This window comes from Suncus etruscus, chromosome 8, assembly GCF_024139225.1.
Source record: "Suncus etruscus isolate mSunEtr1 chromosome 8, mSunEtr1.pri.cur, whole genome shotgun sequence".
In the NCBI taxonomy this organism is placed as follows: Eukaryota; Metazoa; Chordata; class Mammalia; order Eulipotyphla; family Soricidae; genus Suncus; species Suncus etruscus.
Window position 1 is genome coordinate 44630001 of NC_064855.1, and position 13504 is coordinate 44643504.

Here is a 13504-nt window from a genome sequence, read left to right on the forward strand (position 1 = left end):
CATGGTATTGGAATAAGGACAGACCCTCAGATCAGTGGAATAGGCTTGAATACTCAGAAAATGTTCCCCAGACATACAATCACCTTATTTTTGATAAAGGAGCAGGAAATCCTAAATGGAGCAAGGAGAGCCTCTTCAACAAATGGTGTTGGCACAACTGGCTAGCCACTTGCAAAAAATTGAACTTAGACCCCCAGCTAACATCATGTACGAAGGTAAAATCCAAATGGATTAAAGACCTCGATATCAGACCCCAAACCATAAGATATATAGAACAACACATAGGCAAAACACTCCAGGACATTGAGACTACAGGCATCTTCAAGGAGGAAACTGCACTCTCCAAGCAAGTGAAAACAGAGATTAACAGATGGGAATATATTAAGTTGAGAAGCTTCTGCACCTCAAAGGAAATAGTGCCCAGGATACAAGAGCCACCCACTGAGTGGGAGAATCTATTCACCCAATACCCATCAGATAAGGGGCTAATCTCCAAAATATACAAGGCACTGACAGAAATTTACAAGAAAAAAACATCTAATCCCATCAAAAAATGGGGAGAAGAAATGAACAGACACTTTGACAAAGAAGAAATACAAATGGCCAAAAGACACATGAAGAAATGCTCCACATCACTAATCATCAGGGAGATGCAAATCAAAACAACAATGAGATACCACCTCACACCACAGAGAATGGCACACATCACAAAGAATGAGAACAAACAGTGCTGGCGGGGATGTGGAGAGAAAGGAACCCTTATCCACTGCTGGTGGGAATGCCGTCTAGTTCAACCTTTATGGAAAGCAATATGGAGATTCCTCCAAAAACTGGAAATCGAGCTCCCATAGGACCCAGCTATACCACTCCTAGGAATATACCCTAAGAACACAAAAATACAATACAAAATCCCTTCCTTACACCTATATTCATTGCAGCACTATTTACCATAGCAAGACTCTGGAAACAACCAAGATGCCCTTCAACAGACGAATGGCTAAAGAAACTGTGGTACATATACACAATGGAATATTATGCACCTGTCAGGAGAGATGAAGTCATGAAATTTTCCTATACATGGATGTACACAGAATCTATTATGCTGAGTGAAATAAGTCAGAGAGAGAGAGAAATGCAGAATGGTCTCACTCATCTATGGGTTTTAAGAAAAATGAAAGACATTCTTGCAATAATAACTTTCAGACACAAAAGAGAAAAGAGCTGGAAGTTCCAGCTCACCTCAGGAAGCTCACCACAAAGAGTGATGAGTTTAGTTAGAGAAATAACTACATTTTGAACTGTCCTAATATTGAGAATGTATGAGGGAAATGTAGAGCCTTTTTAGAGTACAGGCGGGGGTTGGTGGGGAGGAGGGTGATTTGGGACTTGGGTGATGGGAATGTTGCACTGGTGATGGGTGGTGTTCCTTTTATGACTGAAACCCAAACACAATCATGTATATAATCAAGGTGTTTAAATAAAAAAAAAAAGATTGTTAAAGCTCCCGGGCACCCCATATGGTCCCCCGAGCCTGCCAGGAGCAATTTCTGAGCCAGAAGTAACCCCTGAGCGCTGCCGGGTGTGACCCAAAAACAAACAAACAAACAAAAAGATTGTTAGAGCTCCCCAAGTGATTCTAATATTCATGCAGAAAGAGTTGTTTATCACTGTCTTAGAGCATAGGATCAAGTCTGGCACAGAATGTCATGACTTTAAAATAAGTGATTAACCTTCTGGATACACTGATATTAGCTATGGTCTAAAATAGATCCCAACCTTCCTTTTTTCTCTGTGGCCTTGGAATTCCTTGAAAATAGCATAAATCCTCCTTCCTGTAGGAAAATGGCTATAGTTAGAGACAGCCCTGAGCCATCATGCTGATTTTCATGTTATCAAATCTGATAGTTTTTCAAGCCAGTGAAATCTTTCTTAGATGTCACACCCAAAATCTTTTATTTGTATAGGTTTTTAGTATCAAGAGGATGTATACATTTGTGACGTTATTTAAAGTTCATTATTATGGCCAGTCCAATTGGCAATTATGGCCTTTGCCAATCTAGCAATGATTTCTTAACTGATCAGTTAGACAGAGGAAGATAAACCAGAAAGTGTCTGCATTTTATATCAACAAAATAGCATAAATGTGTTTTTTCTTCTTAGAGACCTCATCATAATTAGTTAAAATATTTGAGTCAATAGAAACCACAACATTTTTTCTAATTGCAGTTCTTGCCAGTCTGAACGGTAATTGTTGGTCTCATGTACTGTCCTATTCTCAGCAAATGATCCAGGCTGATTAATGAGACCTTTCCTCCCTCTAGCTGGAACCTGAAAACAAATTGCTTGTGTAACCAAAATAAAATGGCTTTACCCAACTAATAAGACTGTTGCCATCTGGAGGAAAATAGAATGCATTTACTTCATAACTCTTACATGACATCTCTTTCTGCCGAACTTGCAAATTATCACTGAGATGACACTTTTCAAGGATTAGAATTGTTCCAAGCTCTTCAAGAGGAACCAGTTCAATTAGTACTTACTTTGGTCTCTGTGTCTTAACACTGACCTTTGCTCTTAGCAAATCCTGAAGATCTACAGTTTCCCAAATGCCACCCCATTGCCCATGTCCTGGCAGACACAACACACTGGCAGTTTTTAGACAACTCCCCAGCAAACTCAGGAGGGCAAGATAGCCCTGCAGTTTCCTACCACCTGAAAAATCTCCCTTATCCCACTCTAAATTATGATTTACTTATGGTAGAAAGGGAGTGAACCTGAAAGCAGTTGTTTCACCATCGGAAAAAAAATTGTAGAATCAATGAGTACCAGGGATGCAAAGTCTGACTTGACCAGAAAAGTGGTAGTGTCTGAGTGTGCCCCTGAATGTTGCTCCCCTTCCTCACTTCTGTTCAATTTCTCTTGCACTTACCTACTCTCTTTCTCTCCCTTCTGCATCAAACCATTTCTTTGTGCTGGAGAAGATTCTCCAGGCACACTTCCTATCTATGTGACTCTTAGTCACCCAATTTCCTTGTTTTGGTTGACAGAGTTAGTTTGATCCTTTTCAAAAGAAACACCCCTTAACCATGTGCTGTCTTCTCCAGAACTGATGTCTGCCCATGAGCTTGAAAAGAAAGAACTGGAGGAAAGTTTTGAAAAGCTGCGGTTGTCATTGCAGGTTAGTATTTCATTATTTCCCCTTACCAACCTCCTGCTCCACACTGGGTCCTCCACAAAGTATTGAATTTAGAGGCAAAGATGCACTTCCTATTCTTAAGCTTTTGAAATGCTAAGAATATGAGGGTTATAGTGACACAAAATTCCATAGGTGACACTGACTTGAGCACCATGGGAGTTCCAAGGGACTATTCCCACTATCTGTGGCCAGAGGGAAACAGCTGTGCCTGAGGAAAGGGAAGACCTGGAGCATGAAGTTTTTTTCAGCAAGAGGGAATGGTGGAAGGAGGACTTTAAGGGGCAGAAGTGACAGCTTCTGTAAAACTGTAAAAGGGACTTGAAGTACCTCCAACTGGGAGAAGTGAAAAGCACTTTATAGGCCACACAGTGCTGACCTATAGACCATGGGGGCCTGGTATTTGCAGGAAACTGAATGATCTTTAGAGGACAATGAAAGGCCTCTCATACCTATCCCACTACCTCCCCGAGAGATCCATGCCAGCAGCTCTATAAAACCACATTGGCCATCCCAGCCCTAACCAAGATTGCCCTGCAAAATGAGGTTGGTGACACTGTAGCCATTCTCAGCATTGGTACTGAGTCATCTTGCCATATTCTTTGTGTTCAGTTGTAAAATGGACAGTTTGCAGAACTTTCCCCACGGTACATGCACATTCAGAGAAAAAAATGTGTCTAAAATATGTTGTAATGGGGGTGGTTCCTGATAAGTACTTTATGTAGCAGCTATTGCTATTATAATGATTTCATGTACTGCTTACACTGATCACCATCACTGCCATTGGTTCACCCTTGAGTATCCCACATAGGCCCTGGTCCCTGGGTCTTTGAACCTCTTAGATTAACATATAGAAGCACCCACCATCCAAAGCACTCTCTGTTAGAAAAGCAGCAGCTTTTTTTGTTTTAGATTCCTCGTTTATGATGTTGGCCTGATGAATTTTTCAGTGTTTGGTGTTTGATGGAGGATAAGAGACTTGAAAGAAAGATGTCCTTTGACAGCGCTTATAAGGTTTGGAGTAGGAATTTGTAGTGATTATCATTTTCTCTTTCATGTTCCCAAATGGCATCCGTGGGGGGGATAGTGTGCTTGATTGCCCTGGGCTTTGACATACATTTCTAGTTTACAGGCCTACAAGTGCCCACTCACACCTCTGCTGTCCTAAAGTACCAACATCCTGGCACCACATTTCCTGGCACTAGAGGGGTAGTAAATTCTTAGACACAAGATGGGAATGGTTGGGCAAAGTAAGGGGTAGGCTGAGTGATGCAGCCAGTAATGTTGCTGAGGTTGGCTTGCAGAACAGGATCTTCTGCTGTGAGATAGAAGTCCAAGTGGTGCTCTGGACCTTACTGTGTTACTGTGAAGAATTTCCTCCTTTGCAATACCATCCTCTGAATATTCAGTGGCATGAGGCTATTCTCTTGCCATGAAAGTTCATGGGAAGACCCTAGTTCTTTAGATTTTAATGTTAACAGAAATGGGGTCATTTGAGAACTTTAAGATGCGTGGCATAAAACAGTTGCTATCATTCTTTCTGTTGAATGTCAGGAGAAAGCCTGCAGTGGGCATCCTTTGCTTACTGGCAGAGATTATTGTCTGCTCTGGCAGCTGGCAGTCAGGGATGAGCAGTACTTTCTTTGACTTATCTCCATTTCTTTAGCCTCCACACAAGTGGCTGAACCATCGCAGGATGCATGGCCATTAGAGTCCAGCCAGCAAGGCAGCAGGAATAGAGAGGGCAATAAACTTAGCTCACACCAAGAACATATTATTCAGTCCCACGACCTTGAAGAGTTCAATAGGGAAATGGGCTGGGAGTGAGAAGGAGCTGGGAGAAGCAAATACTGCCAGTAGGAGAAAAAGATGGAAGTGGGGGCAGTAGGAGGTGTGTGGGGAGTGGGATACAGCAAGAACCAGGCCGGGAAAGAGACAGACTGATGGATATGTCTACACTCTGCATCAGAATATGCACCTCTCACAGGTACTCGCTGCTTTCAAACATGCACCCCACATTGAAAGCAGTAGTGTTTGATTTAGGATGGGCTGGTGAAGGGCTTGCATTTGTACATTTTTTTGTTGCTTGTTTTTTTGGAGACCACATCTAGCAGTGCTCAGTACTTACTCCTGCCTGTGCACCTGGCTGCAGTAGATGGCCATATGGGATTCTGACATTCAGCCCAGATCAGCTGTTTGCAAGGCAAAAACCCTACCCACTTTCTATGGCACTGGACTTTGGATTTTTACTTTTAAGGCCCTCCTTTCTGACTTTAGCTCGAAGGCTGAAGAGCTAAAACACAGGTATTGGCTTCAGGAAAGGATCAGCAAGGGGGCCTGACCAGAGGAGTTTGTACACTGTGGGACTTAAAGAGATGGAATCAGCAAGATTGGAGCAAAGATCCCATCATTGGTGTGTTTGGTAGTGGGTAGAAGAGAATCTAGATAGAGGAAGAAGTCAAGGATGGCTAGGTGGTTTCTGACTTAAACTTGATTCAGTGTTTTCTTTTTGAGATGATTAGTTATCCCTCCTAAAGTGGAAACAAGATGCAGATAAGCACAGAGACACACACAGACACACACACAGGCATGTGCAACAGTTACACACAACAGGTAAGTACAGAGGCAACAGGCACACACACACTACCTACACACTTCATGCATGGTACAACTTCTCTGCAGTTGACACCTCTGTGTTCTGTTCTGGACAAGGCCCCAAGAAGAAGAAATGAGGGGCATGTGGGAGACTTTCTGTCCACCATGCAATGCCGAGTTGCGACTGCTCCCCCAGCAGCTGTGTAAAAGGGTCCATCCAAGTAGTCCTTGGTGGCACTGGGTAAAGAACCCTGGTTATCAAATGACAACGTGGGGAAGCAGGAGACAAGACCTCTGGGGAGAGGACCAGGCCCATGGAAGCAGAAGGGCTCTGGTCTGTAGTGGACATAGCTGAAGCTGTTCTTCTTGGGGTCCCATTTAGGACCAGGTGGACACGCTGACCTTCCAGAGCGAATGTTTGCGGGACCGAGCAAGGCGCTTTGAAGAGGCTCTGAGGAAGAACACTGAAGAGCAGCTGGAGGTGAGCCCAGGTTTCCCAACCGCAGGAGGAGGAGGGGCCCGCAAAACAGACCTCCCAACTGATCCTCCAACAACTGGCCAGGGCTGTTGGATTTTCCCCATGACCACTGAGTCATCTGTGAGGGGGACAGCTGGAGCTTCATCTCCCAGTCACACTGCCATTTCCCCAGTCCCTGTCCCAGTCTCCCCTCATCACCTCGCACAGGCACTCCACACCGAAGCCAACTCAGCCTGCAGCTACTGGCCTCCTGACGCCCCAGTTAGTGGGTACAAAGTTTATCCAGAAAAACAGGTGATGTTCCTTCTCTAGGAGAAAGGACTGCAGACAAAGTACATGATCTCCAGTGACATTCATATGACAGATTAAAGAGTGTTTTGAGCCTGAGAGTGTCCTGTGACATTTAGACAATAAACAAATAAATGAATAAATAAATAAAGGGAAAGTTCCACGAAATTCAGACTGAACCAAAAGCTCTGTTTTAATGTTGGTGTGATATGTGGCACTTTCCTCTAATGATTGTCTTTCTAAAATACTGTTTCTGTTCTAGAAAGAAACTAGGCTCATTTCTTGCTAAACTAGGGAATCTGGGTGAATATTAAAAACTGATGTAGAGGGGCCAGAGTGATAGCACAGCAAGGAAGGTGTTTGTCTTGCATGTGGCTGATGTGGATTCGATCCCCAGCATCCCATATGGGCTCCCGAGCCTGCCAGGAGTGATTCCTACGTGCATAGCCAGGAGTAACCTCTGAGTGCTGCTGGGTGTGACCCCACCCCACCAAAAAAAAAAGAGCTGAAAAAGAATTAAAATAATAAAAAGAATCGTCTTTTTACCCCATGAGTTCTCTTTGGGGGCTGGAACATTCCAGCATCCAGATTTTGCAGTGGCTGGGACTCAAACTTTCCGGTCTTCCCCCTTGCAATTGGATTTTAAAAGGGGGGGGGAATTCATGGACATTTTATTAAGGAAGGCTGTATTCTCTCTCTCATTTGCTTGCTCTCTCATACTCTTATTTTTTAAATATATATTTTTTTTTTTTTTGGTTTTTGGGTCACACCCGGCAGTGCTCAGGGGTTACTCCTGGCTCTATGCTCAGAAATCGCTCCTGGCAGGCACGGGGGACCATATGGGACGCCGGGATTTGAACCACGGACCTTCTGCATGAAAGGCAAACACCTTACCTCCATGCTATCTCTCCGGCCCCAAATATATTTTTATTCTTACTTTCTCTGCCCCTTTCTTTTCTTCTCTATGCTGTATGTGGCTTCTTACTCCCTTTCTCTCCCTTCTGACTTTCTCTTTTCTCTCCCTTTCTCTCTCTCTTCCTCAGTTCTCCCTTCTTTCCTTTTCTATGCTCTCTGTCCTCCCTACCTCTCTCCACCTCTTCCCTCTCCCTTTTAACTTTCTCTCCCCCAACCCCTTCTCTAGAGCCTAGTGGGCAGCATGGTGGGGTTTTTGTTGTTGTTGTTGTTGTTTTGCTTTGCTTTGCTTTTTGGGCCACACCCTGTGATGTCCTGGCTATGAACTCAGAAATTGCTCCTGTCTCCAGGGACCATATGGGAAGTTGGGGGTAGAATCAAGGTCCCACATGCAAGGCAAACGCCTTACCCCTGTGCTATTGTTCCAATCCCCTAGTGGGCAGCTTGTTAAAGCTAAATTTGAACCAGAGAAATGGCTTTGAGAGATGGCTCATGAGAGCATGTACTTTCATGTCAGAATGTTGGTTTAAATTCCTATCATGATATGGTACCCAAATACCACCAAGAGTGACCCCCAAACAAATAAAAAGCAAGAAAAGCTGGAGGAAATCATTCAGTGGCACTGGCAAGCTTGAAGGAGTCCAATTTGTTCTCAACCACACAGATTGCATTGGCACCCTACCAGCACTTGGAAGAAGACATGAAGAGTCTGAAGCAGGTATTAGAGATGAAGAATCAGCAAATACACCAGCAGGAAAAGAGGATTATTGAGCTGGAAAAGCTGGTGAGTACACTGGTGGGAGAGTCCCTCGAGACCTCACTGTGCTTCTCCACATCCCACCGACAGTCTTCAGAAGAGGCTGTTTTGGATCCTATGCCCCCACCTGTGAGTCTAAGTGTCTCGCACCGTGGCCAGTGTCCCAAACTCCAGGCAAGGTATCTTGTCCCCGCCAGCTTCAGGGATTCCTTAGCTGTTTTATTTTGTTTTAGGGCCATACCTAGCGGTGCTCAGGTCTTACTTCTGTGTCTGTGCTCAGGAATCACTCCTGGTGGTGCTTGAGGGGACCATTTGTGGTGCCAGAGATTAAACTGAAGTTGACTGCATGCAAGGCAAGTGCCCTACCCATTGTACTATAGCACCGTCCTTGGTTGTTTTCAAGCTCTTGCAAGCAAGCACGATCTCTCACTTCAGGAATATTTCCAGGTAAAACTGAGAAATGATCAAATCCCTTTCCATTTCCCGGAAACAGAGGTAAGGGCAGTGAGCGGAATCTTGCTAAGGAGCAGGGACAGAGGCCAGGAGTTTAGATCTGATTCTGAAGCTTTCCTCGTGGAGGTGCAAACATTTTTTTTGAAGGCTTCACTGTACCAACAGTGAATTTGTCACAATCTTTCCAAAGAATAATATATTTCCCAAGTCATCTGGAACAGAGCTATACCCCACCTCCTTTCTGCAGATCCAGAGCCCTAGAATTAAACCAATAGAGAATGGCAGAGATTGTGAGAAGTGAGTACAATAATTATGGATATTATTTATCCATAATGTGGCATGCTCACCTTGAGTTTTTTGTTGCTAAATGCCCACAGCCTCAGAGAAAATAAAAGTAATAATAACAAATATATGACAAGATATAAATTATGAAAAGTAAAATTTGTTGTTATGTATAATGAAAGTAATAAATATGTCTTTGTGCCTTTAAAAAAGTAATAATAATGTGCCCCACACTATTTATACATCTAGCTTAATTTCCAAGCACAGTGCACAGCTACAAGGTTTCCAGCTGACCCAGGAAGAACTTGAAGCAGCCAATAAACTCAGTTTTTATCTCTGCTAGGAATCCTGCCCCCTCACAGAAAATCTTCTATGAGAAAACCACTGCATACAAAGACACACTGAAGGATGCATGTAAACAATCTAGATACACAAAACACACATGGCTACTCAGATTGTGGGCAGTGCTGCAGGATTTTCTTTGTGAATTGGTAGTGGGGCATGGGGAGGGGGTTGGACTCCTAAGCAATGTTGAGGGTGCTCAGGGCCACTGCCAGTGATTCTTGGCCAATCACTCAGAGGTCCAGTGCCCAGGGCCCAGGAAGGCAGTGCTGGTCCAACTTGGAGGTGCCCACATCCACCTAGCAGTGCCTGAGGAACTTTATGATGCTGAGGATAGAAACTGGCTCAGGCACAGCCAAGGCAAGATGCCTGAATCCCTGGACTCACTCTCCAGCTCTATGCCAGTGTTTTCATCCAATCCTGGTTTTGTCGTTGTTTTGAAGGCCACAACTGGCAATACTCTGGGGTTAACTGTGGCTCTGCACTCAGTTACCACTCCTAGTAAGGCTTGGAGGATAAGATGAAGTGCCAGAGACTGAATCCAGTCTGTGTGCAAAGCCCTACCTGCTCTACTGACACTCCAGCTCCTATCTGTTCTATTTTATTCCAAGAAGGAATTCCCCTTACATCCATAGGTGCACTGTAAACCACAGTTTGCAAAAACAATCTTTTGACAGTACTTCAAAGCCCAGAAGTCTGCAGCCTTGATGAAACTTCTCCATCCTTCCTCCTTTCTAGGCTGAGAAGAACATTATCCTGGAGGAAAAGATCCAAGTGCTGCAGCAGCAGAATGAAGATCTCAAGGCAAGGATTGACCAGAACACTGTTGTCACCAGGTAGGGAATTCTGGCTGCTTATGTTGCTTCATTTCCCACTGGCATTTATTATGAGAAAATGTGAAGTGAGCGTTTGTCAGGCACTGGGAGTCCAGCTAGACTACGAAAATCAAGGCCCTCCTGTCTTGCAGGACTCAGAACCCCGAACCACTCAGGAAAGTGTTTACATTCATAAGATCCCCTTGCTTGGGGGCTGGGTGACCAGGAGCCATCCTGAGGTGGACAGCACTTAATGTTAATTAGGATTACTTAAAGTTATCCTACTTGTTATCCTTAGTATTTGGGGGACAGTCACACTCAGCAGTGCTCAAAGCTGGCTCTTGGTTCTGTGTTCAAATGCTCAGGGGACTTTCTGGGTTGGGGAGACATAGCTCAGGGCAGCCACTCGACTCCACCCTACTGCCACCATTCCAGCCCATTATCCCTACTATCATTACTTTCAGTTGCCCGCACCTTTACTTCTGCCTGGCGCTCACCCACACCAGTCTCCACTTCCCTCCTCCTCCTTAGCCCTTAGCTTCTGCTTTGTGCAGCTGATATGCAGGGCACCCCCTGATTGGAAGACACCCCCCAATAGGTTCCAAAATGATACTGAGGTGAGATCTTGGAAATGATGTCAGTCCAGATTGCAGGTGATTGAGGCTCCAAGAGTTCCTGGTTCCCTGCCTCTACCTCTTTGGATCTAGTGAAAGTATTTTGAGCCATGATTGTTCCTTGATTATTTCTTCTTCACCTCTTTCAGACAACTTTCTGAGGAAAATGCTAATCTCCAGGAATATGTGGAAAAAGAAACCCAGGAAAAGAAGAGACTGAGCCGGACCAACGAAGAGCTGCTTTGGAAGCTCCAAACTGGAGACCCAACCAGTCCCATTAAACTCTCTCCCACGTCTCCAGTTTACCGGGGCTCCTCCTCAGGGCCCTCGTCTCCAGCCAGAGTCAGCACGACGCCCAGATGACGACGCCACTGCTAGCCTAAAGGAGTTGCGGCTCCTCCAGCTCCAGCCGGCCCTGCAGTCGTTGTCAGTCTCCAGGAGACAGACTGGGGCAGGCCGGGCCCGCGCGCATGCTCAGTAGCTGCAGAGCCACCTCCCGGGCGGAGTCCTTCCTGGTCCCTGTCCTAGACTGTTCTGATGTTGGTTGGCACTTAGGAGAGTAACAGTAGTGTCTGGAGTGCAAACGCTTGGCTGTAGATAGTCAAAAGCAAAAGCAAAAACAAAAAACCGAAACCCCACTTGTTCTTGAGCAATGAACTTTCACTGCAGAATTTCAGGTTAGTTACAAAGAGCTCAGTTTTAAGTCTACATTGAATAATTTATTGTGTACTGCACCGCTGTGTGTGTATCATTGGATAGACGCACGCGGCCGATCGGAATTGCATTTTTTTATACCATGAGGTGCTGACATTATTTTGGTAAAGGTCAGCATTTTTTTCTAACTTGTGCCTACGAATTATTGGGAAATGAAAATGCACTTCTATCTAGCTTCCCAGGAATATTTCTACCCAAAATAGAAAAAATGTTTAAAAAAAAAAAAGCAAACAAAAAAGAAGCGCCTTTCAACCTGCCACCAACTGGTGGTACTCTATTTAACACAAGCACCAGCGATTTGTGAACAGTAACTGTCTTTGGAACAATCAACTTCTTAGTCAACATGATGTGAGGTCACTATTATTCCATTTGCAAGTTTTAATTATTAATAATCCTGTCATGAACAGATAAGAGAGCAGTGGGGAGCCTAAAGGGCAGTAGTTTTGCAGATGCTCCTCACATCAGTGAATCGTCTATAATCTCGTAAACAGAAATTTTGCTTTTTTTCCTAAAAGGCATATTGGGATCCATCATTAAGAGCACCTCAGAAAACCATGGACAAGCATGACCTTAGAGGGAAGATAAGGGACCCAGGGGGTTGGCCAAGTCCATGGGTGCTAGCTCCACATTCAAGAAAGAAAATTGATGAGGGTCTGGATTTTGAGCAGTCTGGCAGCATTTTCCACTTGGTCTGCTCTGATGTGGCACTGTAAATGGTAAAACCATCAAAACCACAACCCAACCTCTCCATGCCACAAGTACCACCCCCCTTTACTTTGGTTCTGTAACTCAAGCTCATCCTTATGTATTGAGATAACTCAGGGGTTCTAGCAGGCGCTTCTAGAACAACTTCTTGCATGGTTCTGAGCTGTGTAAGACCATCATATGCCCTCTCAGAAAACCAGGCCTATTTTTCTGATGGATAAGCAAGCAGTGCGTGCCACAGCAAACAGGGGTCCTGCAGACCCAGGAGAGGCTCTACACGGGGAGTCCAGTGAAACAACCCCCCAAGCAGTCTTGGCTAGCGGGCTAAGCTTGTGAGTGAAATGGTAGAATTAGGATGTAAAAGGTTTTCCTATAGTGCTGTGGCTGAGTAGGAGCATGAAACCCACAAAGAAAAAGTAGTCTTAACAATTAATAATGTGGATGGTCCCGATGCTGTTGTTTCCTGTTTATGACAAAGACTCTGCACTTTGCCCCCACGGCCCTTTGAAATGACCCTGCGCTGGGCTGCTTTGGAGCAAACTCAAAGAAGGGCAAAGCACACGGGATGCTCTGTGTGCCAGAGGTGAGGCAAAGGACTGAGACGCCCAGCAGTGGCTCACTGGGGATGGATGTGACCACTCGGCTGATGAGTCAGTGCCACCCTCCAATCTCAGGTGCATCTCAGCCCTAGCATCCTCCTCCAGGGTCTTTGCCAGACATACACAATAGACACACATTGAAGAAACATGTTTATTTCTTTCTTATTTTTGTTTTTCTTTAGAGGCTCTGCATGATGCTATGGTCCCAAGCTGAGCATTTCATTAGATTAGATCATGCCACGTTGACTAAACACACGATTAGTTATTCTCTTAGCAGCCCTCCCCCCAACCCTGTAAACCTGAGTAGGGACAACAGCAATGAGGGCTACTTCCCTCATGACACCTGCTGGATGCAGTGACATAGCAATACAGAGTTCAGTGTTACCTTAGGATGTGGTTAGTGTGTTAGCCTATTGCGGTCCAAGTCATTGTGATTGTTAGAGCTAAGTACCCCCTACCTCTGTGGACCTGAGCCTCACCCTCACTGGCCCTGACCCGCCAACCTGGGCACATTCCCAGCCTCAGGCACGTTTCTACCTTGTCCACGATACCCAACACACCCGCTCCTAGTCCCAACTGAGTGGCACTGGCAGCCCTCCCCACACTCTCGCCCACACCCGGGGCCCTCAGCCTCTGTGGAACCCTGTCCTGACACTACCTTCCCTGGAGTTGTTTCCATATGCAGATGCTGCAACTGGCCTCCTGCAGACCTGGCAAACTTCATCCACCTCAAGTTGGGATCTGGGAGACTGGGGCG

At 45.1% G+C, this 13504-nt stretch overlaps 1 protein-coding gene across 3 annotated transcripts in view; it reads left to right on the top strand.

The window, feature by feature from the left end:
• MTUS2 (microtubule associated scaffold protein 2) overlaps positions 1–13064 on the top strand; it is a 584178-nt gene extending 571114 nt beyond the window's left edge. For all 3 annotated transcript variants that reach the window (XM_049778747.1, XM_049778748.1, XM_049778749.1), the window contains 5 exons: positions 3105–3178; positions 6171–6269; positions 8131–8250; positions 10039–10136; positions 10879–13064. In XM_049778747.1, coding sequence (XP_049634704.1) covers positions 3105–3178; positions 6171–6269; positions 8131–8250; positions 10039–10136; positions 10879–11092 — 605 coding nt within the window. In that variant the 3' untranslated portion in view covers positions 11093–13064. The remainder of the gene's footprint in view (positions 1–3104; positions 3179–6170; positions 6270–8130; positions 8251–10038; positions 10137–10878) is intronic.
• Positions 13065–13504: the final 440 nt, after the last annotated feature.